The sequence below is a fragment of the Diplotaxodon limnothrissa genome, linkage group LG11 (genome assembly GCF_057381915.1).
Source record: "Diplotaxodon limnothrissa isolate DT_005_m linkage group LG11, D_limnothrissa_male_GT1.1, whole genome shotgun sequence".
NCBI classification, from domain to species: domain Eukaryota; kingdom Metazoa; phylum Chordata; class Actinopteri; order Cichliformes; family Cichlidae; genus Diplotaxodon; species Diplotaxodon limnothrissa.
In genome coordinates this window covers 37,020,603-37,045,609 of record NC_140606.1, presented here as the reverse complement: position 1 = coordinate 37,045,609, position 25,007 = coordinate 37,020,603, and the positions used below count along the sequence as shown (strand labels likewise).

Below are 25,007 nucleotides of genomic sequence, written 5' to 3'. Positions count from 1 at the left end.
CTTTTTAAAATTATTCAAAATGCAAAACGCTTAACCGTGTCTCTAATAAAACCTCTGTAACTTCAGAGGTAATGTTCATATGTTGATTAATGGTTTTCTTTCGTTTTTGATGTACTGCAGAATATTTTTATAAAATCCCAGGCCAGGAAAACCACCTTCATGTTTTTCTGTGTTTTATCTTCAGCTACTTTGACACAAAGGCATCTGCTGTGATGCTTACACCTTTGATAAAGTCTTGCGTGTGTCAGCTTCCTTTTTATTGATACAAAAATATGTAAATGTACTGATCTGAATTATAATATTTCTGACTGTCAAAATTTCCCAGATTTAAATCGAATCGAATTAAATCGAATCGTGGATCGAATCGATTCGGGACCTTGTGAATCGGAATTGAATCGATTCTAGAAATCAGTGACGATACCCAGCCCTAGTAGTGAGTGCCCGTCTCTCCTCCAAGTGCTTCCTTAGTGTCCGTAAATCCTCCGTCAATCCCTGGGTGAACACACACACACACACACACACACACACACACACACACACACACTGGCAGGTCGACCGGTCAGGGCGCCGTCAGATCCTGACAGGACCATGCTGAGGACAGACCGGAGGCACCACCCCATGACATGAGTGAGATTATGAGAGCTATTGCTAGCTCTGAAAAGAGGATATTGGACCGTATCGATTCAAGCACGAAAGATTTATTATTCCAGAGGTTGGGACATATTTTTTCTGCACCTGCATTTTGGTACCTGAATGGCAAGCTCGCAAAGTCATCTGCTCTTCGTTTTATAAGCTGGAATGTTAAAGGTATAAATAATCCGGTTAAACGCACAAGGGCTTTTACTCATTTAAAATCATTGAGATCCGATGTTGTATATCTGCAGGAAACACACCTCCGATCAAGTGAACAAATTCAACTAATTAAACTGTTTCTCTGCTTGTCTGCATTGCCACAAATTGTTCTATTTGGTGATGTATCATAGAACTGTACTATATAGTGTATGTACGTTTCTGTGTTTGCTAGTAACTACCATCAACCTAAGGTCTCAGCTAATTTATCTTTGCAGAGATGTTCATTTGATTGTAACAGCAGTAGGAAAGAGCAGTAACAAGAGTAGGACAGCTAAGCTAATTATGGCTAAACATTTGGAATTTAGTGAAAGCAAAAATTGACCTTGCAAAGATGGATAGGTTTATTTAGAAAGTCAGCTATTTACATTTAGTGTTCGTCCCAAGTAGGAGATTTTGAATTGAGTCTAAATTGACCGCAAATTTACTTACATCAAAACTTACAAATTTACATCAAAACTTCTGAAGATGCAGGTCTCTGTGCAGCAGCTGAAGTCTGTGGTGTAGAGGGTGAAGAGGAAGGGGGAGAGGATGGTCCCTTATGGTGCTCCTGTGTTGCTGATTACCTTGTCAGACACACAATGTGGAAGACGCACATATTGTGGTCTTCCTGTCAGGTAATCAACAAGCCAGGACACTAGAGAAGCATCCCCCTGCATCGCTGTTAGCTTATCACCAAGCACTGGAAAAGTAAAAAAAAAAACATGAACCTCACAGTGCTCGCCGGCTGGTCCGGGTGGATGTAGACACGATTGAGCAGATAGATGATGGCGTCCTGTGAGACGGGGCTGGTAAGCAAATTGAATGGGATCCTGATGTGGTCTGACAATGGGTGAGATCTGGTCCAGGATGAGCCTTTCCAGGGTCTTCATGATGTGGGAGGTCAGTGTCACAGGCCTGTAATCCTGGGGGCCACTGGGACGTGGCGTCTTTGGTACAGGGACGAGGCTTGATGTCTTCCACAGCACTGGGACCCTCTTCAGACTCAGCATGAACAGTTTATGGAAGACTCCACAAAGCTGGGGGGCACAGGCCTTGAGGGGACTCACTCCATCTGGTCCAGCAGACTTGCCTGAGTGGAGTTTCTTCATTTGCATCTGAACCTGGTAAGCATTTAACACTACTACACTGACATACATAATTTTCAATTTAATGAAGTTAAAAATTTGTTGTCTTATTGTCAGTTGTTATTGACAGCAAGATTATTAGAAATATATGAAAAAATGTACATTAAATGGGAAGTTCAGGAGCTGAATCAATGACAGTTTTTTTTTTTCAAATGAAAGTGACAAAGGTGCAGATTCATACATAGATGCTGTCATATTAACAGATGTTAATGTGTGAAAAGGGCTTTAACCCTCCCATTATGATGTGGGTCGAGTTGACCTGATTTAAAAATGTAAAAGGAAAAATTGTTAAAAGTACTTTTTAATACAAAATTGCTGTTTGGCTTAAAAAATGTAACCAGCTTGTAAAATGAAACTGGTTTACCTGGCAGCCAGAGTGGAGGCTAAAGGCGACTGAAACTACTTCTTTCTTTGCAACTGTGAGACATATTATACACACACACACACACACACACACGACAGTAATGCTTGGCCCAGTGAAATTGAATGCTGATTGAAAGTACACCTTAATTATCAACTAAAAGCAAAAGAGAAAAAAAACATAAGTAATATTTTTTAAAGACATTACTGAGAAACTTTCCAGGATTCGCCAACTGATGCATCAGTGGGTCTGAATTTCCAGTGCAGTCTCTCATCAAGTATGTTAAAATTGATGATAAAATTCAACAAAACTACAGGGAAACACTCTGGAAGATTCTGCTGCTGCTCATTTTTCTCCAATTCCAACCAGAAGTGCCACCAAAAAGCAAAGGTTTCCCAGAAGGTACACAGCGATCAGGCAACTGTCACCTTTGACCTGACAAAAAAAGTAAAATTATATTAGAAATACTCCATCTTGTGGCAATCAGTGATTGCTTGCTTTTATATTTCTTTCAGCTTACCAATGCTGATTCCATTTGATCAGCAGTATCATCTGAAACCCAGAGCAAAGAACAGTGAAATATTGCAGGGCACATTAACTGAAGTGAACTAAAGCAGTCAGCTATGTTTTTAATCATTTTATTTATACAGGTTGAGTTATGATATTAGTTTTAAGCTTTAACAGAAGAAGAACAATTTGAAATCAATTTAAATAAAATTGAGTCGAGTTGAGTAGTTGTGGTGATTGAAAAAAAACAAAAAAACAACAACTTTCAGAACGATAACAATGTGCTGGAAGCTCTATGTAAACATTTAGCATGTCAAGTTGCCATTGGTCATGGAAAGTGTGTGCGGCACGGGGGGGTAAAACATTTTTTAAAAATCACCAAACATTAACCAGTTTTTGTAGACACAAAGAGGTTGTGATCATATTTTTTTTTAATAATTTGTGTGACTGAGCCACACATTGAGCCACAGCATTGTCAAACTACACGTGTCCAAAATTGGATAGTCTCAGTTGAGACAATTCAATGCAAGTTCTCTCTGATAACATTAGGTTGGTGGTGCATGAGCTGAGCCTTCGTGTATAGTATTCCCAGAGTATTTTCATGCATTTAATAAATCGAAAGATAAAGATTCCTTTGTCGCTGTACTTCAGCACAGTTAAAGTGTAACAGCTTTTGTTCCAGCAGACTACCATTGAGACATTCTTACGCGTTTTCACTCATCAATTCATAAATACCAATATTGTCAGGGTCCTGGGACTGGGCGACCCAGGATCCCTGAGCAGTCATGTATTATATTATTATTATTATTATTATTGCTGTGTATTTTGGTGTTGCTCCCCCTTCCCTGTGCTTGTGTATATGTGTGTGTGGGTGGCTGAGCACTTGTTTATAGGCGGCGTCAGGCCTGGAGGGTGTGGCCCTGCAAGGGGACTGGCCACACCCGAAGCCACACACCTGCTGCTGATCAGGCCTCGTCGGGGGAGCTACTTAAGAGAGTCTTGGAGCTCCCACCGACGCGGGATCATTGCTTGGGACTCCACGTTAGTTACCCAGTTTAGGTTTTGGTCGTGTAGTGTATGCCTGCCATTGTTCAGTGTCCTGACTGCTGCCGCTATTGTTTCCCGCAGGAGGAGCGTGGAAGGCTTAAGGAGCAGCGAGCACCGGGAGTGCAGACACGGGAGCAGAGAGCACTTGGAGGACACGACACGGGAGTCTGGGGAGAAACACGGGGATTTATTGTTGTTTGATATCACCCTCTGTAAATAAACACTGTCTATACGTAGAGCACCGCGCCTGGGTCCTCCTTCCCCACTCCTTCCACGGTGTGCCATGCCGTACCGTGACAAATATTTGATGCTGCTGTGTTATACACAGAAAATCTTGTGATACAGTGCTGTTTATTTTACCCATCCAACCACATTCTGAGGTGTACAGGGGTTATACTCTTCGCTCAGTCAGCTAAATGCTGCTGAACTGATCAGGTGGCTCTTCACCGTGCAAATGGACTGTTGGGTCTAGATTGGTTTTTGTCATTAAAGTGTATATGGGTAGTGATGATTTTTTCCTTCATCACTGAAATGCAAAAAAAAAGGCTTACCTCTGTGTTTAACTACCCAATCATGGACCTCCAAAATGATGATGAAGAGAACTTCCCAGGCAAAGAAGCCACCCATCACTTTCAATAGCCACCCATCATCACTGTCAATCCTGTCCAGGCCTGTAAATATGGCTGCCACTGTGTGACACAAAGAAGCAGGCATTTTAAGACGAGCAGCATGGGTGACAGTGTGTCTGCTATTGAAAATGTTAGCATATATGCAAGATGGTAGAATGAAGTAAAACACAAGCTTACCAGCTATAGATTTTATTACCACCGCATTTAAAAAATGTGTCCAGTTGAACAGATACCTCCTATCAAAGAAAAGAGAAGAACTATAAAATCATCAGCTTCTGAAGTTCTTGTCTAAGATTTCTCCTGCATCCAATTTATGAAAACAAGTATCATTACTGAACATACAATTTTACTAAATCTATATTTCACTTAAAAAATATTTCATTTACTGAGTCTGGCCTCCAAAGCTACAACCAGGCTATATTTATTAAAAGTACCATTATTACTAAGAGGAAGGAATAACTTTCACGAGTCATGTGCAAATTAGTTTCCTACTTGGTGTTTCAGTGTGAAAGTGTGCTCCCTTTGTTATGCTGCAATAGATGTAGGCTGCCGGGGGATTCCCATGATGCATTGAGTTTTTCCTTTCCAGTCACCTTTCTCACTCACTATGTATTAATAGACCTCTCTGCATTGAATCATATCTGTTATTAACCTCTGTCTCTCTTCCACAGCATGTCTTTATCCTGTCTTCCTTCTCTCACCCCAACCGGTCGCAGCAGATGGCCGCCCCTCCCTGAGCCTGGTTCTGCCGGAGGTTTCTTCCTGTTAAAAGGGAGTTTTTCCTTCCCACTGTCGCCAAAGTGCTTGCTCATAGGGGGTCATATGATTGTTAGGTTTTTCTCTGTGTCTATGAAGCGCCTTGAGGCGACTTTTGTTGTGATTTGGCGCTATATAAATAAAATTGAATTGAATTGAATTGAATTGATAAAGCACATGCAGGCTACACTTTGCAAAAGTTTGAAATTTTAAAAACTTTTATGGCTGAAGTATGAATACAACTCTTAGGGTTATCAAATAACTTTATAACCTCACTTTGCCGCGTGAGCAGTGCATTTAGTCATTAAGCATGTACTGCCCCATTCCTTTGGTTTATCGTGTTTTCAAAATTTGTTAAATAATTGTAGAGAAAAAAAAAGTGAGGCCATTTTTAATTTTTTTTTAAATAATATTTGAACAGAGTATTCTTAAATGTGTATAGGCATGATATAGTATATTAATTAAACACACACAGATGGATACATACAGGTGATGTTGTGGTCCGCAGCGCAGCAAGGCCCCGATAGGCTGGATGAGTGAGAGGATCATAACCAGGCACCCCAACACTGGATGTGCTCCCTGGATACCAAACACATTAACAGTGCTAATCATGGGGCATAAATATCAGTCTGAGAGCTGAAACACACAATTAAAGAGTGCTTAATGAATATCAAGAGAAAAGAAAAAAAAACACTTTGAAGGGGTATATTAATCTTGCCTGTGGATGCAACTTGCAGACTGGAGGAGATAAGACATGGACATAACTAAGCACAAGCAGAACATGATGGCTGGGGGGGAAACACACGTGACAGAAGGAATGGGTCACAAGGGAAAAACATGGAAACGAGACGGGAGAAAAGGACATTACTGAAATACATGAAGGGCCAGGGCTGGGACAGCCAACCAGTCACAGACAAAGAGCCACATCATACACCTGGGCGCACATGAACATCACCCATCCCTTCCTCTGTCCTGCGTTCAGTTTAGGGTATCGAACTCAGGACCCTAGCCTCATCAGGCCGGGGTCTTTGTGTGGAGTCTGGATGTTCTCTCGAGCTTCCTCCCACAGTCTAGGGACATGCAGTTAGTGGGGGTCTTCTCGCCCCGTTCACATTCACACAGAGATGAATTGAAGATCACCTTGTGGTTAGTGCCTTCTATTCGATGTACAGACTGAATAATAACACCTTCTAAATAGTTCTGTCTCCTATTGGTGCTCTTCTACGAGTGATCAGTGCTTGATGGCTTACTAAGCTTAACTTTTTTCCACAACATTGATAACAAACACACACAGAACAACAACAACATATGTTATCTAAAAAAAACTTGATTGGACCAAAGTTTTGATGTTCATCCTACATGTTTATTGAGATTGTCTAATGTCTGCGACGGTATCTTCTCCCACGTCTGCGGACACCCGAGGCCTTGTGGGGTCTCTTGTGTCTGCGAACGGGGCGAGAAGACCTCGCATGTCTGCGTCTATACCTGCGTCGTGGCATTGTCCAAAACGGCGGTACCTGCTCCACGTCACGGGTTCTATTTATGGACTCACCTGGCAACTTTAGTGATGTCACTGCTGATGTTGTCACTGTTGGTGTGACCTCATGACTCATTCATGCCATCTGAACTGTGGTGTAATTATGAGGTCACAGGGGGACGTGAATTTATTCACAAAGTTGATAGAGAGTTTGGGTCATAACTCAAAGACGCAATGATGCAGTCAAATCATTTGGAATTAAATATCTCTGTCAGTGCGCCCCAGGGTGGCTGTGGCTACAATGTAGCTGCCATCACCAGTGTGTGAATGGGTGGATGACTGGATGTGTAAAGTGCTTTGGGGTCCTTAGGGACTAGTAAAGCGCTATGCAAATACAGGCCATTTACCATCTGTAAATTACAAGATTTAGAGGGTTCTGACATCACAGTCATCTTTCTGACATTGACATCCAGTCTCTCTGTTGTGATATCAAATATCAATGCCAGATTCGTCTCTCTGTTGTGATGTCAAATATTAATGCCAGATTCATCTCTCTGTTGTGATGTCAGATATCAATGCCAGATTCGTCTCTCTGTTGTGATGTCAAATATTAATGCCAAATTCGTCTCTCTGTTGTGATGTCAAATATCAATGCCAGATTCGTCTCTCTGTTGTGATGTCAAATGTCAATGCCAGATTCATCTCTCTGTTGTGATGTCAGATATCAATGCCAGATTCGTCTCTCTGTTGTGATGTCAGATATTAATGCCAGATTCATCTCTCTGTTGTGATGTCAGATATCAATGCCAGATTCGTCTCTCTGTTGTGATGTCAGATATTAATGCCAGATTCATCTCTCTGTTGTGATGTCAAATATCAATGCCAGATTCGTCTCTCTGTTGTGATGTCAGATATTAATGCCAGATTCGTCTCTCTGTTGTGATGTCAGATATCAATGCCAGATTCGTCTCTCTGTTGTGATGTCAGATATTAATGCCAGATTCGTCTCTCTGTTGTGATGTCAGATATTAATGCCAGATTCGTCTCTCTGTTGTGATGTCAGATATTAATGCCAGATTCGTCTCTCTGTTGTGATGTCAGATATTAATGCCAGATTCGTCTCTCTGTTGTGATGTCAGATATCAATGCCAGATTCGTCTCTCTGTTGTGATGTCAGATATTAATGCCAGATTCGTCTCTCTGTTGTGATGTCAGATATTAATGCCAGATTCGTCTCTCTGTTGTGATGTCAGATATTAATGCCAGATTCGTCTCTCTGTTGTGATGTCAGATATCAATGCCAGATTCGTCTCTCTGTTGTGATGTCAGATATCAATGCCAGATTCGTCTCTCTGTTGTGATGTCAGATATCAATGCCAGATTCGTCTCTCTGTTGTGATGTCAGATATTAATGCCAGATTCGTCTCTCTGTTGTGATGTCAGATATTAATGCCAGATTCGTCTCTCTGTTGTGATGTCAGATATTAATGCCAGAGTTGTCTCTCTGTTGTGATGTCAGATATTAATGCCAGATTCGTCTCTCTGTTGTGATGTCAGATATTAATGCCAGAGTTGTCTCTCTGTTGTGATGTCAGATATTAATGCCAGATTCGTCTCTCTGTTGTGATGTCAGATATTAATGCCAGATTCGTCTCTCTGTTGTGATGTCAGATATTAATGCCAGAGTTGTCTCTCTGTTGTGATGTCAGATATCAATGCCAGATTCGTCTCTCTGTTGTGATGTCAGATATTAATGCCAGATTCGTCTCTCTGTTGTGATGTCAGATATCAATGCCAGATTCGTCTCTCTGTTGTGATGTCAGATATCAATGCCAGATTCGTCTCTCTGTTGTGATGTCAGATATCAATGCCAGATTCGTCTCTCTGTTGTGATGTCAGATATTAATGCCAGATTCGTCTCTCTGTTGTGATGTCAGATATTAATGCCAGATTCGTCTCTCTGTTGTGATGTCAGATATTAATGCCAGATTCGTCTCTCTGTTGTGATGTCAGATATCAATGCCAGATTCGTCTCTCTGTTGTGATGTCAGATATTAATGCCAGATTCGTCTCTCTGTTGTGATGTCAGATATTAATGCCAGATTCGTCTCTCTGTTGTGATGTCAGATATCAATGCCAGAGTTGTCTCTCTGTTGTGATGTCAGATATTAATGCCAGATTCGTCTCTCTGTTGTGATGTCAGATATTAATGCCAGATTCGTCTCTCTGTTGTGATGTCAGATATCAATGCCAGATTCGTCTCTCTGTTGTGATGTCAGATATTAATGCCAGATTCGTCTCTCTGTTGTGATGTCAGATATCAATGCCAGATTCGTCTCTCTGTTGTGATGTCAGATATTAATGCCAGATTCGTCTCTCTGTTGTGATGTCAGATATCAATGCCAGATTCGTCTCTCTGTTGTGATGTCAGATATCAATGCCAGATTCGTCTCTCTGTTGTGATGTCAGATATTAATGCCAGATTCGTCTCTCTGTTGTGATGTCAAATATCAATGCCAGATTCGTCTCTCTGTTGTGATGTCAGATATTAATGCCAGATTCGTCTCTCTGTTGTGATGTCAGATATTAATGCCAGATTCGTCTCTCTGTTGTGATGTCAGATATTAATGCCAGATTCGTCTCTCTGTTGTGATGTCAGATATTAATGCCAGATTCGTCTCTCTGTTGTGATGTCAGATATTAATGCCAGATTCGTCTCTCTGTTGTGATGTCAGATATTAATGCCAGATTCGTCTCTCTGTTGTGATGTCAGATATTAATGCCAGATTCGTCTCTCTGTTGTGATGTCAGATATTAATGCCAGATTCGTCTCTCTGTTGTGATGTCAGATATCAATGCCAGATTCGTCTCTCTGTTGTGATGTCAGATATTAATGCCAGATTCGTCTCTCTGTTGTGATGTCAAATATCAATGCCAGATTCGTCTCTCTGTTGTGATGTCAGATATCAATGCCAGATTCGTCTCTCTGTTGTGATGTCAGATATCAATGCCAGATTCGTCTCTCTGTTGTGATGTCAGATATTAATGCCAGATTCGTCTCTCTGTTGTGATGTCAGATATCAATGCCAGATTCGTCTCTCTGTTGTGATGTCAGATATCAATGCCAGATTCGTCTCTCTGTTGTGATGTCAGATATTAATGCCAGATTCGTCTCTCTGTTGTGATGTCAGATATTAATGCCAGATTCGTCTCTCTGTTGTGATGTCAGATATCAATGCCAGATTCGTCTCTCTGTTGTGATGTCAGATATCAATGCCAGATTCGTCTCTCTGTTGTGATGTCAGATATTAATGCCAGAGTTGTCTCTCTGTTGTGATGTCAGATATTAATGCCAGATTCGTCTCTCTGTTGTGATGTCAGATATCAATGCCAGATTCGTCTCTCTGTTGTGATGTCAGATATTAATGCCAGAGTTGTCTCTCTGTTGTGATGTCAGATATTAATGCCAGATTCGTCTCTCTGTTGTGATGTCAAATATTAATGCCAGATTCGTCTCTCTGTTGTGATGTCAGATATTAATGCCAGATTCGTCTCTCTGTTGTGATGTCAGATATCAATGCCAGATTCGTCTCTCTGTTGTGATGTCAGATATTAATGCCAGAGTTGTCTCTCTGTTGTGATGTCAGATATTAATGCCAGATTCGTCTCTCTGTTGTGATGTCAAATATTAATGCCAGATTCGTCTCTCTGTTGTGATGTCAGATATCAATGCCAGATTCGTCTCTCTGTTGTGATGTCAGATATCAATGCCAGATTCGTCTCTCTGTTGTGATGTCAGATATTAATGCCAGATTCGTCTGTCTGTTGTGATGTCAGATATTAATGCCAGATTCGTCTCTCTGTTGTGATGTCAGATATCAATGCCAGATTCGTCTCTCTGTTGTGATGTCAGATATCAATGCCAGATTCGTCTCTCTGTTGAACAGTATCCGGGTTTACACCAGCCCACCAGATTTCTTATTTGTGTTGCCCTGTAGTAATCCTGTAGGCAAGGGATGCCTAATCCTCCTTTATCTTTGGGAAGCTGAAGTGTTTTGAACTTAACTCTTGGCTTTTTACCCGCCCATATAAATCTTGAGAGGGTCCTATCCCACTCTACAAAGTATCTATCAGGGTTTTCTATAGAAACAGACTGGAATAAGTTTAATATCTTTGGGAGCATATTCATTTTTATGATGTCCACTCTAGAAGAAATGCTTAGATAGACCATCTGCTAATATTTAGCATGATATCTTTTTTAAGTAGGGGGTAGTTGATTTCTTCCAAGCTAGTTATATCCATTGATAAGTTTATGCCCAGATATTTGATAGTTCTTTTGTCCCAGCTTAGTTTGTATTTGTTGAGCAGATTCTGGGGAGGGCTATAAAAGCTACTAAGAACTTGTGTTTTTTGTATATTCAATTTATATCCCGAGTATAGCCCATACTCCTTTAACACTGACATGAGCTCCATAAGTGATTCGGTAGGTTTTGATAAGTAAACCAAAATGTCATCTGCAAACAAGGCCAATTTCTGCTCACTTCCAGTGATATTAATCCCTTTTATGTTACCATTCTGCCTAATCCTTTCAGCCAATGGCTCTATAAAAATAGCAAATAAGAGTGGACTCAGTGGGCATCCTTGTCTTGTGGACCTTTCAAGCTTGAAAGCATCTGAAAGTTCACCGTTAATCTTTACTTTTTCAGTTGGGCTATTATACAAGGCCCTCAATATAGTGATGATGGACCCATTAAACCCATGGATTTTTTTTTAAAATATGAAAAAAATTTAACTTTTTCCTTCCGTCATACTTCAGAAATATAATACATTAATTTTTTGAACATTTTAAAACATTTAAGTTTGCTCGTTGTATTTATAAGATCCTACATTGACGTGCTCCACAATCATTGGTCAGTCATGTTAAAATCCATTATCAGTGGAAAACAAACCTGATCCTCTACTAGAGGCGATTGTGCAATACCTTTTAGACATAACACTCAGCAAACAGTTATTATTAGTTAAAGTCAGTGAGATTTGGAGTGATACATGACACATGACGGAATAAGACACGCAGACTTAGCATGACGAACCGACGAGGAACACGTACACTGTGAATACATACAGAGGGAAAAGGGGACAGGAGATAAGACATGGACATAACTAAGCACAAACAGAACATGATGGCTGGGGGGGAAAACACACGTGACCAATAATAGTAGACCTGTGCTACATTTGTCCAGCTAGGCAACACATATTTCTGCATAAGAGATACATGAGACACCCTTTAAATAAGGAAATTTCATGTTTAAAACATGGAAATGCAGCCAAAATGGACCATACAATGGCCTCAGTGAACACATCAGCACATAAGTAGAGATAAGGAAACTCAATCACATTAGATATTAATATTACTATGAGTAAATTATATATATTATATATTCTGTTATATGGTTTAAAGAATACAATGTGATAATCACACAGGAGAACGCTGTTTCCAGTTATACAAATTTATTTTATTTCACTATTAAAGAAACCAATTATGTAAATAAAAGCTCACCACAAGAACATCTCCCAACCCAGTCTTACAAAGTTGCAGTTACAATAAAAAATGGGTAGGGAACATGAACTGTTGGTGAGCTAAAAAACAATCCTGGTGCTGATGCTTGTCATTGAACGTTTTGGACAGAGCTCTTGATTGAAATGCCTACCGTTGTGTGTAGGCATTTCGGTCCAGATGTTATGGAGTTCAGTTCAGCTAAGATGTATTTCTAAAGCACCGGATCGCAAAAATAGCCGCTTCTCGGCTGTTTATATTGTAAGGTAAAGACCATACAATATAAGAGAGAAAACCCCCCAACAATCAGATGATCCCCTGTGAGCAAACCCTTGATGACAGTGTCTGTGAAGGTTATCAGTCATCAAGGCCATAGTAGTCTAAGGAGCTTGGAAAGAAAAGCGCCTGGACTTCTTTAAGTTAAAGAAGTCCAGGCGCTTTTCTCCAAGCTCCTTAGACTTGGTGACGGTGGGAAAGAAAAACTCCCTTTTAACAGGAAGAAACTTTCGGCAGAACCAGGCTCAGTGAGGGGCGGCCATCTGCCTCGACCGGTTGGGGGGGGGGCACAGCTGTTATAACCCCTGACGCAGCATAGCTTCTAATTCTGAAAGATACGTAGATACCTTAAACCTGCACTCTATGCAGGACACCAAGCGATGACACGACTTGCAGTACTATAGGAGTCTATGCAGAAACAGTTTTCTCTCTTGAATCTCTGTAATTCTTTTGCTACTGAGTGTCTGGGTGCAGTCACTCATTTTGGGCCAATTAAATCAAATGAACTTCCATTGTCTAAGTTATAGCCCTATTGAACCTGCGTTAACCAGGTTTAATAGGGAGGGCCAAAGTCGTAGTTGTGCTAAATTTCCTCGAATTCTCCTCGGAGATTTTCGAGTAGCTTCCTTTGTTCTTGAAAGTTCTTTTCCATTTGTCTCATCGCTTCCCGTCCATTCCACATCTTTTTGGTAAGGTCACTAACCGTATTTTCTAAGGCCTTATTTTGTTGTTTGAGTATGTCAACTTGGACATCGTAGTTGTTTATCAGATTGTTATGTTCTTCCTGTGAATCATACAGATTTTTCTTGACCTCTTCAAGCTCTCTTTTCATTTCCTCAAATTCATGGCACAACAACTCCTTTTCTCTGTTGGTCACTTCAAAATCATGTTGGGAGTCTTTCTCAGTGGCTTTGGAGATCCGTGATTCTCCTTTCACACCCTCATCGTGTGGTTTCAGTTCTTTTTGAGAATCACCACTCCTTTTGGAAAGCTCCTGGAGGTCCTGTTCAAGAAGTTCGTTATGCCGCCTCAATATGTCAATTTCATGTGCAAAGCATTGGCGTTCCAGGGTCTGTCTGAGCTGTTCACTGTCCGTTGTTTTGTTTTCCTCATTCATGATCCTTTTTCTTTCTTCACTCTCTTGTAACTCTTTAAAGGCTGTGTTTGCCTGATGGAGCTCAGTTTTAACAGCCTGTATTTCCTGTTGCATGTCATCTTTTTCCTTTTCAAAGTCCCTTTTCAGCTCACACATGCGTTTTACCGTCACATCATTTTCCTCTCTTAAAGACTGGTTGTCCTTTTCCATGTCTCCCACTTTTATAACCAAGCCTGTCTTGCTGCTTTGCAACTCTCTGATTTCTGCCTCCATTTCCTGCATCACCTCTTTCTGTTGCTGGATCTCTTTGGTTTTGGAGCTGTTTAAATCCTTTAGAATTTGGTTCCAATATTCCAGCTCTTGAATTTTGAAGTGAATTGTTTCATTCTCTAGTTGCAGGTCTCTTTTCCTCTTGTTTTTAGAGAACCCACTTCGTTTGAAGAGAACTTCAATGTTTTTTTGGAGAATCTTGTTCTCATTTATGAGCTCTCTTTTTTGCTCCTTAAGGTCGGCGTTCTCGACTTTAAGGTCACGTATGGTAGAGTTTTGTTGTTTGAGAGTTTTATTCTCATTTTTCAGCTCTTTGATTTGCTGTTTAAGTTTTTCGTTCTCGGCTCTCATGTTGCATACAACAGGATTTGACAGACTCATATTTCAAATTGAAGTTGATGCTAAATCTCTGTACCAACTAAAAGATTTTTTAAAAATACCGTCAACTGTGTCAGAAACGCAAGTTTCCAGTAGTTTCCTGCCTAGTGAATTCTTCCACTCTCTTTGAAAGACTGACAAGAGTGAGAACCTCTCCCCTATTTATAGGTTTTCGTGTGCTGATGTCATAAAGAAGACCAGAGATCAAAGGGATTCTGGTGAAACGTCACTGTGTCTGGTCTGGGCAGTTCTGAATTGAATAATAACAAAATGACGGGGGGCGTGTCTGGTAGCCATGTGAAGACGTGTTGTACAGGGCTCCTCAATGGACTAACTTGTTTCATAATTCCATTGCTCCAAAACTAACGAACTTTTAACAACAGTACGATAACACGCCCGTGTGCTGCTCTGAGGCACTTTTTACATCTTCAAGGCTACGGTGTACGACATATGAGCAAAACTAGATCGGGGAAAGAGCAGGCCGCAAAAGCCTCGGACCTGTCACGGTTGTTAAAGAGTGGACTCAGGCGCGGAGCTCAGAAATAATGACAGTGCATTTATTTACAGTGCAGCAAGGTGACAACAGCTCAAATGTGCAACAATGGTGATAGTGCGTCCCTCCTTCCGTGTAAGCCCGTGCGTGGTAGTGAGTGCCCGTCTCTCCTCCAAGTGCTTCCTTAGTGTCCGTAAATCCTCCGTCAATCCCTGGGTGAACACACACACACACGACAGCAGAATGAGTACGAAGATCAGACAGCACTTCAATAACGTTAGCGACTCAAAAACACTACCAGGCTTAGTGCAATACTCCAGCGCTGTCTGTCGCTCAGCCACACCATTAAGTAGCCCTGCTACTAGTTGATTGGCAGCAGCTGGTGGATTGACTGCAGGTGCGGCAGCTCCGGGCGACAGCACTTCCGGGTCGGAGGTAGCCTGTTGCTAGGTTACCTCCTAGCACATCACAGCGGAGCCGGAGGGGAAGACAGGGCGATAGGAGAGACATTTTCACACTGTGGTATCGCAAGATATAAGTGGTTATATAAATATATGAGTATACATAATAGTTATTATTCATAGATACCTACATCCTAAGTTCCTGTTATTCTTCTGAAAGAAACAGAATGAATGTGTTGTTACAATGGTAATGCCAGGAGAGGCAGTATTAGTTCTGTGTTACATTAATGTGTAAGGAAGTGGAAGAAGTGTGTGTCCTGTAGGAGGCAGTAGAAAATGGATGCTCATGTTCTGTACATGCCCTGAAAGTAAGGTTCAGTAAACCAGTGCAACGATACTCCGGTGTAAGGCTCAGTTATTGTATTTTTATTTTTTGAAGATGCAACACACACGCACACAGATATACACACACTGGCAGGTCGACCGGTCAGGGCGCCGTCAGATCCTGACAGGACCATGCTGAGGACAGACCGGAGGCACCACCCCATGACATGAGTGAGATTATGAGAGCTATTGCTAGCTCTGAAAAGACGATATTGGACCGTATCGATTCAAGCACGAAAGATTTATTATTCCAGAGGTTGGGACATATTTTTTCTGCACCTGCATTTTGGTACCTGAATGGCAAGCTCGCAAAGTCATCTGCTCTTCGTTTTATAAGCTGGAATGTTAAAGGTATAAATAATCCGGTTAAACGCACAAGGGCTTTTACTCATTTAAAATCATTGAGATCCGATGTTGTATATCTGCAGGAAACACACCTCCGATCAAGTGAACAAATTCAACTAATTAAACTGTTTCTCTGCTTGTCTGCATTGCCACAAATTGTTCTATTTGGTGATGTATCATAGAACTGTACTATATAGTGTATGTACGTTTCTGTGTTTGCTAGTAACTACCATCAACCTAAGGTCTCAGCTAATTTATCTTTGCAGAGATGTTCATTTGATTGTAACAGCAGTAGGAAAGAGCAGTAACAAGAGTAGGACAGCTAAGCTAATTATGGCTAAACATTTGGAATTTAGTGAAAGCAAAAATTGACCTTGCAAAGATGGATAGGTTTATTTAGAAAGTCAGCTATTTACATTTAGTGTTCGTCCCAAGTAGGAGATTTTGAATTGAGTCTAAATTGACCGCAAATTTACTTACATCAAAACTTACAAATTTACATCAAAACTTCTGAAGATGCAGGTCTCTGTGCAGCAGCTGAAGTCTGTGGTGTAGAGGGTGAAGAGGAAGGGGGAGAGGATGGTCCCTTATGGTGCTCCTGTGTTGCTGATTACCTTGTCAGACACACAATGTGGAAGACGCACATATTGTGGTCTTCCTGTCAGGTAATCAACAATCCAGGACACTAGAGAAGCATCCCCCTGCATCGCTGTTAGCTTATCACCAAGCACTGGAAAAGTAAAAAAAACATGAACCTCACAGTGCTCGCCGGCTGGTCCGGGTGGATGTAGACACGATTGAGCAGATAGATGATGGCGTCCTGTGAGACGGGGCTGGTAAGCAAATTGAATGGGATCCTGATGTGGTCTGACAATGGGTGAGATCTGGTCCAGGATGAGCCTTTCCAGGGTCTTCATGATGTGGGAGGTCAGTGTCACAGGCCTGTAATCCTGGGGGCCACTGGGACGTGGCGTCTTTGGTACAGGGACGAGGCTTGATGTCTTCCACAGCACTGGGACCCTCTTCAGACTCAGCATGAACAGTTTATGGAAGACTCCACAAAGCTGGGGGGCACAGGCCTTGAGGGGACTCACTCCATCTGGTCCAGCAGACTTGCCTGAGTGGAGTTTCTTCATTTGCATCTGAACCTGGTAAGCATTTAACACTACTACACTGACATACATAATTTTCAATTTAATGAAGTTAAAAATTTGTTGTCTTATTGTCAGTTGTTATTGACAGCAAGATTATTAGAAATATATGAAAAAATGTACATTAAATGGGAAGTTCAGGAGCTGAATCAATGACAGTTTTTCTTTTTCAAATGAAAGTGACAAAGGTGCAGATTCATACATAGATGCTGTCATATTAACAGATGTTAATGTGTGAAAAGGGCTTTAACCCTCCCATTATGATGTGGGTCGAGTTGACCTGATTTAAAAATGTAAAAGGAAAAATTGTTAAAAGTACTTTTTAATACAAAATTGCTGTTTGGCTTAAAAAATGTAACCAGCTTGTAAAATGAAACTGGTTTACCTGGCAGCCAGAGTGGAGGCTAAAGGCGACTGAAACTACTTCTTTCTTTGCAACTGTGAGACATATTATACACACACACACACACACACACACGACAGTAATGCTTGGCCCAGTGAAATTGAATGCTGATTGAAAGTACACCTTAATTATCAACTAAAAGCAAAAGAGAAAAAAAACATAAGTAATATTTTTTAAAGACATTACTGAGAAACTTTCCAGGATTCGCCAACTGATGCATCAGTGGGTCTGAATTTCCAGTGCAGTCTCTCATCAAGTATGTTAAAATTGATGATAAAATTCAACAAAACTACAGGGAAACACTCTGGAAGATTCTGCTGCTGCTCATTTTTCTCCAATTCCAACCAGAAGTGCCACCAAAAAGCAAAGGTTTCCCAGAAGGTACACAGCGATCAGGCAACTGTCACCTTTGACCTGACAAAAAAAGTAAAATTATATTAGAAATACTCCATCTTGTGGCAATCAGTGATTGCTTGCTTTTATATTTCTTTCAGCTTACCAATGCTGATTCCATTTGATCAGCAGTATCATCTGAAACCCAGAGCAAAGAACAGTGAAATATTGCAGGGCACATTAACTGAAGTGAACTAAAGCAGTCAGCTATGTTTTTAATCATTTTATTTATACAGGTTGAGTTATGATATTAGTTTTAAGCTTTAACAGAAGAAGAACAATTTGAAATCAATTTAAATAAAATTGAGTCGAGTTGAGTAGTTGTGGTGATTGAAAAAAAACAAAAAAACAACAACTTTCAGAACGATAACAATGTGCTGGAAGCTCTATGTAAACATTTAGCATGTCAAGTTGCCATTGGTCATGGAAAGTGTGTGCGGCACGGGGGGGTAAAACATTTTTTAAAAATCACCAAACATTAACCAGTTTTTGTAGACACAAAGAGGTTGTGATCATATTTTTTTTTAATAATTTGTGTGACTGAGCCACACATTGAGCCACAGCATTGTCAAACTACACGTGTCCAAAATTGGATAGTCTCAGTTGAGACATTTCAATGCAAGTTCTCTCTGATAACATTAGGTTGGTGGTGCATGAGCTGAGCCTTCGTGTATAGTATTCCCAGAGTATTTTCATGCATTTAATAAATCGAAAGATAAAGATTCCTTTGTCGCTGTACTTCAGCACAGTTAAAGTGTAACAGCTTTTGTTCCAGCAGACTACCATTGAGACATTCTTACGCGTTTTCACTCATCAATTCATAAATACCAATATTGTCAGGGTCCTGGGACTGGGCGACCCAGGATCCCTGAGCAGTCATGTATTATATTATTATTATTATTATTATTATTGCTGTGTATTTTGGTGTTGCTCCCCCTTCCCTGTGCTTGTGTATATGTGTGTGTGGGTGGCTGAGCACTTGTTTATAGGCGGCGTCAGGCCTGGAGGGTGTGGCCCTGCAAGGGGACTGGCCACACCCGAAGCCACACACCTGCTGCTGATCAGGCCTCGTCGGGGGAGCTACTTAAGAGAGTCTTGGAGCTCCCACCGACGCGGGATCATTGCTTGGGACTCCACGTTAGTTACCCAGTTTAGGTTTTGGTCGTGTAGTGTATGCCTGCCATTGTTCAGTGTCCTGACTGCTGCCGCTATTGTTTCCCGCAGGAGGAGCGTGGAAGGCTTAAGGAGCAGCGAGCACCGGGAGTGCAGACACGGGAGCAGAGAGCACTTGGAGGACACGACACGGGAGTCTGGGGAGAAACACGGGGATTTATTGTTGTTTGATATCACCCTCTGTAAATAAACACTGTCTATACGTAGAGCACCGCGCCTGGGTCCTCCTTCCCCACTCCTTCCACGGTGTGCCATGCCGTACCGTGACAAATATTTGATGCTGCTGTGTTATACACAGAAAATCTTGTGATACAGTGCTGTTTATTTTACCCATCCAACCACATTCTGAGGTGTACAGGGGTTATACTCTTCGCTCAGTCAGCTAAATGCTGCTGAACTGATCAGGTGGCTCTTCACCGTGCAAATGGACTGTTGGGTCTAGATTGGTTTTTGTCATTAAAGTGTATATGGGTAGTGATGATTTTTTCCTTCATCACTGAAATGCAAAAAAAAAGGCTTACCTCTGTGTTTAACTACCCAATCATGGACCTCCAAAATGATGATGAAGAGAACTTCCCAGGCAAAGAAGCCACCCATCACTTTCAATAGCCACCCATCATCACTGTCAATCCTGTCCAGGCCTGTAAATATGGCTGCCACTGTGTGACACAAAGAAGCAGGCATTTTAAGACGAGCAGCATGGGTGACAGTGTGTCTGCTATTGAAAATGTTAGCATATATGCAAGATGGTAGAATGAAGTAAAACACAAGCTTACCAGCTATAGATTTTATTACCACCGCATTTAAAAAATGTGTCCAGTTGAACAGATACCTCCTATCAAAGAAAAGAGAAGAACTATAAAATCATCAGCTTCTGAAGTTCTTGTCTAAGATTTCTCCTGCATCCAATTTATGAAAACAAGTATCATTACTGAACATACAATTTTACTAAATCTATATTTCACTTAAATATTTCATTTACTGAGTCTGGCCTCCAAAGCTACAACCAGGCTATATTTATTAAAAGTACCATTATTACTAAGAGGAAGGAATAACTTTCACGAGTCATGTGCAAATTAGTTTCCTACTTGGTGTTTCAGTGTGAAAGTGTGCTCTGATAAAGCACATGCAGGCTACACTTTGCAAAAGTTTGAAATTTTAAAAACTTTTATGGCTGAAGTATGAATACAACTCTTAGGGTTATCAAATAACTTTATAACCTCACTTTGCCGCGTGAGCAGTGCATTTAGTCATTAAGCATGTACTGCCCCATTCCTTTGGTTTATCGTGTTTTCAAAATTTGTTAAATAATTGTAGAGAAAAAAAAAGTGAGGCCATTTTTAATTTTTTTTTAAATAATATTTGAACAGAGTATTCTTAAATGTGTATAGGCATGATATAGTATATTAATTAAACACACACAGATGGATACATACAGGTGATGTTGTGGTCCGCAGCGCAGCAAGGCCCCGATGGGCTGGATGAGTGAGAGGATCATAACCAGGCACCCCAACACTGGATGTGCTCCCTGGATACCAAACACATTAACAGTGCTAATCATGGGGCATAAATATCAGTCTGAGAGCTGAAACACACAACTAAAGAGTGCTTAATGAATATCAAGAGAAAAGAAAAAAAAAACACTTTGAAGGGGTATATTAATCTTGCCTGTGGATGCAACTTGCAGACTGGAGGAGATAAGACATGGACATAACTAAGCACAAGCAGAACATGATGGCTGGGGGGGAAACACACGTGACAGAAGGAATGGGTCACAAGGGAAAAACATGGAAACGAGACGGGAGAAAAGGACATTACTGAAATACATGAAGGGCCAGGGCTGGGACAGCCAACCAGTCACAGACAAAGAGCCACATCATACACCTGGGCACACATGAACATCACCCATCCCTTCCTCTGTCCTGCGTTCAGTTTAGGGTATCGAACTCAGGACCCTAGCCTCATCAGGCCGGGGTCTTTGTGTGGAGTCTGGATGTTCTCTCGAGCTTCCTCCCACAGTCTAGGGACATGCAGTTAGTGGGGGTCTTCTCGCCCCGTTCACATTCACACAGAGATGAATTGAAGATCACCTTGTGGTTAGTGCCTTCTATTCGATGTACAGACTGAATAATAACACCTTCTAATTAGTTCTGTCTCCTATTGGTGCTCTTCTACGAGTGATCAGTGCTTGATGGCTTACTAAGCTTAACTTTTTTCCACAACATTGATAACAAACACACACAGAACAACAACAACATATGTTATCTAAAAAAAACTTGATTGGACCAAAGTTTTGATGTTCATCCTACATGTTTATTGAGATTGTCTAATGTCTGCGACGGTATCTTCTCCCACGTCTGCGGACACCCGAGGCCTTGTGGGGTCTCTTGTGTCTGCGAACGGGGCGAGAAGACCTCGCATGTCTGCGTCTATACCTGCGTCGTGGCATTGTCCAAAACGGCGGTACCTGCTCCACGTCACGGGTTCTATTTATGGACTCACCTGGCAACTTTAGTGATGTCACTGCTGATGTTGTCACTGTTGGTGTGACCTCATGACTCATTCATGCCATCTGAACTGTGGTGTAATTATGAGGTCACAGGGGGACGTGAATTTATTCACAAAGTTGATAGAGAGTTTGGGTCATAACTCAAAGACGCAATGATGCAGTCAAATCATTTGGAATTAAATATCTCTGTCAGTGCGCCCCAGGGTGGCTGTGGCTACAATGTAGCTGCCATCACCAGTGTGTGAATGGGTGGATGACTGGATGTGTAAAGTGCTTTGGGGTCCTTAGGGACTAGTAAAGTGCTATGCAAATACAGGCCATTTACCATCTGTAAATTACAAGATTTAGAGGGTTCTGACATCACAGTCATCTTTCTGACATTGACATCCAGTCTCTCTGTTGTGATGTCAAATATCAATGCCAGATTCGTCTCTCTGTTGTGATGTCAGATATTAATGCCAGATTCGTCTCTCTGTTGTGATGTCAAATATTAATGCCAGATTCGTCTCTCTGTTGTGATGTCAAATATCAATGCCAGATTCGTCTCTCTGTTGTGATGTCAGATATTAATGCCAGATTCGTCTCTCTGTTGTGATGTCAAATATTAATGCCAAATTCGTCTCTCTGTTGTGATGTCAGATATCAATGCCAAATTCGTCTCTCTGTTGTGATGTCAGATATTAATGCCAGATTCGTCTCTCTGTTGTGATGTCAAATATTAATGCCAAATTCGTCTCTCTGTTGTGATGTCAAATATTAATGCCAGATTCGTCTCTCTGTTGTGATGTCAGATATTAATGCCAGATTCGTCTCTCTGTTGTGATGTCAAATATCAATGCCAGATTCGTCTCTCTGTTGTGATGTCAGATATTAATGCCAGATTCGTCTCTCTGTTGTGATGTCAGATATCAATGCCAAATTCTTCTCTCTGTTGTGATGTCAGATATCAATGCCAAATTCGTCTCTCTGTTGTGATGTCAGATATTAATGCCAAATTCGTCTCTCTGTTGTGATGTCAAATATCAATGCCAGATTCGTCTCTCTGTTGTGATGTCAGATATTAATGCCAGATTCGTCTCTCTGTTGTGATGTCAGATATTAATGCCAGATTCGTCTCTCTGTTGTGATGTCAAATATTAATGCCAGATTCGTCTCTCTGTTGTGATGTCAGATATTAATGCCAGATTCGTCTCTCTGTTGTGATGTCAAATATCAATGCCAGATTCGTCTCTCTGTTGTGATGTCAGATATCAATGCCAGATTCGTCTCTCTGTTGTGATGTCAGATATTAATGCCAGATTCGTCTCTCTGTTGTGATGTCAGATATCAATGCCAGATTCGTCTCTCTGTTGTGATGTCAAATATCAATGCCAAATTCGTCTCTCTGTTGTGATGTCAGATATTAATGCCAAATTCTTCTCTCTGTTGTGATGTCAGATATCAATGCCAAATTCGTCTCTCTGTTGTGATGTCAGATATTAATGCCAGATTCGTCTCTCTGTTGTGATGTCAGATATCAATGCCAGATTCGTCTCTCTGTTGTGATGTCAAATATCAATGCCAGATTCGTGTCTCTGTTGTGATGTCAAATATCAATGCCAGATTCGTCTCTCTGTTGAACAGTATCCGGGTTTACACCAGCCCACCAGATTTCTTATTTGTGTTGCCCTGTAGTAATCCTGTAGGCAAGGGATGCCTAATCCTCCTTTATCTTTGGGAAGCTGAAGTGTTTTGAACTTAACTCTTGGCTTTTTACCCGCCCATATAAATCTTGAGAGGGTCCTATCCCACTCTACAAAGTATCTATCAGGGTTTTCTATAGAAACAGACTGGAATAAGTTTAATATCTTTGGGAGCATATTCATTTTTATGATGTCCACTCTAGAAGAAATGCTTAGATAGACCATCTGCTAATATTTAGCATGATATCTTTTTTAAGTAGGGGGTAGTTGATTTCTTCCAAGCTAGTTATATCCATTGATAAGTTTATGCCCAGATATTTGATAGTTCTTTTGTCCCAGCTTAGTTTGTATTTGTTGAGCAGATTCTGGGGAGGGCTATAAAAGCTACTAAGAACTTGTGTTTTTTGTATATTCAATTTATATCCCGAGTATAGCCCATACTCCTTTAACACTGACATGAGCTCCATAAGTGATTCGGTAGGTTTTGATAAGTAAACCAAAATGTCATCTGCAAACAGAATCAGAATCAGAAACTTTATTGTCATTGTCATGAGAACAACGAAATGAAGAATGGTCCCCGATCATTGCATCATCCCTAGCAATATCAAAATATAAATAAAACAATAAAATTCAATAAATAAAATAGATAGAATACTTAAAATACTAATAAGATATAACAGTAAAACATTCACATACATTCTCACACACATGCTTCAGACCATGCATAGATTAACACAAGAGTGGCGTGATGGACATTTTTTTGTAGTATTCAGATGTGTTATTGCAGTTGGATAACAGCTGTGTTTGAGTCTATTAGTCCTTGCTCTGATTGCCCTGTACCGTCTGCCTGAGGGCAACAGTTCGAACAGGGAGTGGCCAGGATGTGAGGTGTCTTTTATGATGTTTTGGGCCTTTTTAAAACAGTGGGCGTTGTGTAGAACTTCCAGTGTGGGGAGAGGGCAGCCAGTGATCTTTTGGGCGGTGTTAATGATCCCTTGGAGTGCTTTCCTCTGAGCCCCTGTGCAGCTAGTGTACCAGATGCATATGCAGTAAGTTAGAACACTCTCAATGGTGGCTCTGTAGAAGGACACCAGCAGTCTCTGTGTGATGTTATTCCTCCTGAGAATTCTCAGGAAGTACAGTCTCTGTTGGGCCTTTTTCAGCAGCTCGGAGGTGTTCACACTCCAGGAAAGGTTCTCCTCTATATTGACTCCCAGGAAGCGGAAGCTTGCCACCCTTTCTACACAGTCCCCATTTATGAATAGTGGTTGGATCTCTGCCTTTTTCCTTCTGAAGTCTATTATGAGTTCTTTGGTTTTTGAAGTGTTGAGGAGGAGGTTATTGGCCTTACACCATGACGTCAGCTGCTCCACCTCGTCTCTGTACGTAGACTCGTCTCCCTTGGAAATGAGCCCCACCACTGTGGTGTCATCTGCAAATTTCACAAAGATGTTGCTGTGGTGGCGAGGAGTGCAGTCGTGTGTGTAGAGAGAGTAGAGCAGTGGACTGAGCACACAGCCCTGGGGTGAGCCAGTGCTGAGACTCAGGGCTGAGGATGTGTGATGGCCAACTCTGACTCTCTGTCTACGGCCCGAGAGGAAGCTATTGATCCACATGCAGGTGCTGTCTGGAAGCCCCAGGTCTTGTAGCTTGGCCACCAGTTTGTGTGGAAGGATGGTGTTAAAAGCTGAGCAGTAATCCACGAAGAGCATCCGCACATAGCTACCATGCTCTTCCAGGTGAGTT

General features: G+C 41.3%; 2 protein-coding genes across 2 annotated transcripts; both read right to left on the bottom strand.

The window, feature by feature from the left end:
• Window positions 1-2,682: 2,682 nt before the first annotated feature.
• On the bottom strand, window positions 2,683-5,953 carry LOC146623500 (ferric reductase 1-like). The gene is made up of 6 exons (XM_085365949.1): window positions 5,937-5,953; window positions 5,764-5,880; window positions 4,698-4,756; window positions 4,443-4,580; window positions 2,858-2,889; window positions 2,683-2,772 (listed from the first exon to the last, which is right to left on the bottom strand). The coding sequence occupies exons 2-6, from the start codon at window positions 5,823-5,825 to the stop codon at window positions 2,683-2,685; spliced, it is 381 nt and encodes a 126-aa protein (XP_085222075.1). The 5' UTR covers window positions 5,826-5,880; window positions 5,937-5,953.
• An 11,875-nt stretch (window positions 5,954-17,828) lies between these two features.
• Window positions 17,829-20,696, bottom strand: LOC146623499 (ferric reductase 1-like). The gene is made up of 6 exons (XM_085365948.1): window positions 20,680-20,696; window positions 20,507-20,623; window positions 19,847-19,905; window positions 19,592-19,729; window positions 18,004-18,035; window positions 17,829-17,918 (listed from the first exon to the last, which is right to left on the bottom strand). Exons 2-6 carry the CDS (start codon window positions 20,566-20,568, stop codon window positions 17,829-17,831), a joined length of 381 nt encoding a protein of 126 aa, XP_085222074.1. The 5' UTR covers window positions 20,569-20,623; window positions 20,680-20,696.
• Window positions 20,697-25,007: the final 4,311 nt, after the last annotated feature.

What these genes read in the sequence shown, in the direction of transcription:
- LOC146623500 (XM_085365949.1), bottom strand. Translation starts at nt 5,825, where the DNA reads ATGATCCTCTCACTCATCCAGCCTATCGGGGCCTTGCTGCGCTGCGGA. An exon ending in TTGGGTAGTTAAACACAGAG is followed by an intron (nt 2,890 to 4,442) that starts GTAAGCCTTTTT and finishes TCTGGGTTTCAG; the next exon opens with ATGATACTGCTGATCAAATG. An exon ending in ATCAAATGGAATCAGCATTG is followed by an intron (nt 2,773 to 2,857) that starts GTAAGCTGAAAG and finishes TTTTTTTGTCAG; the next exon opens with GTCAAAGGTGACAGTTGCCT.
- LOC146623499 (XM_085365948.1), bottom strand. Translation starts at nt 20,568, where the DNA reads ATGATCCTCTCACTCATCCAGCCCATCGGGGCCTTGCTGCGCTGCGGA. An exon ending in TGCGGACCACAACATCACCT is followed by an intron (nt 19,906 to 20,506) that starts GTATGTATCCAT and finishes TTTCTTTGATAG; the next exon opens with GAGGTATCTGTTCAACTGGA. An exon ending in ATCAAATGGAATCAGCATTG is followed by an intron (nt 17,919 to 18,003) that starts GTAAGCTGAAAG and finishes TTTTTTTGTCAG; the next exon opens with GTCAAAGGTGACAGTTGCCT.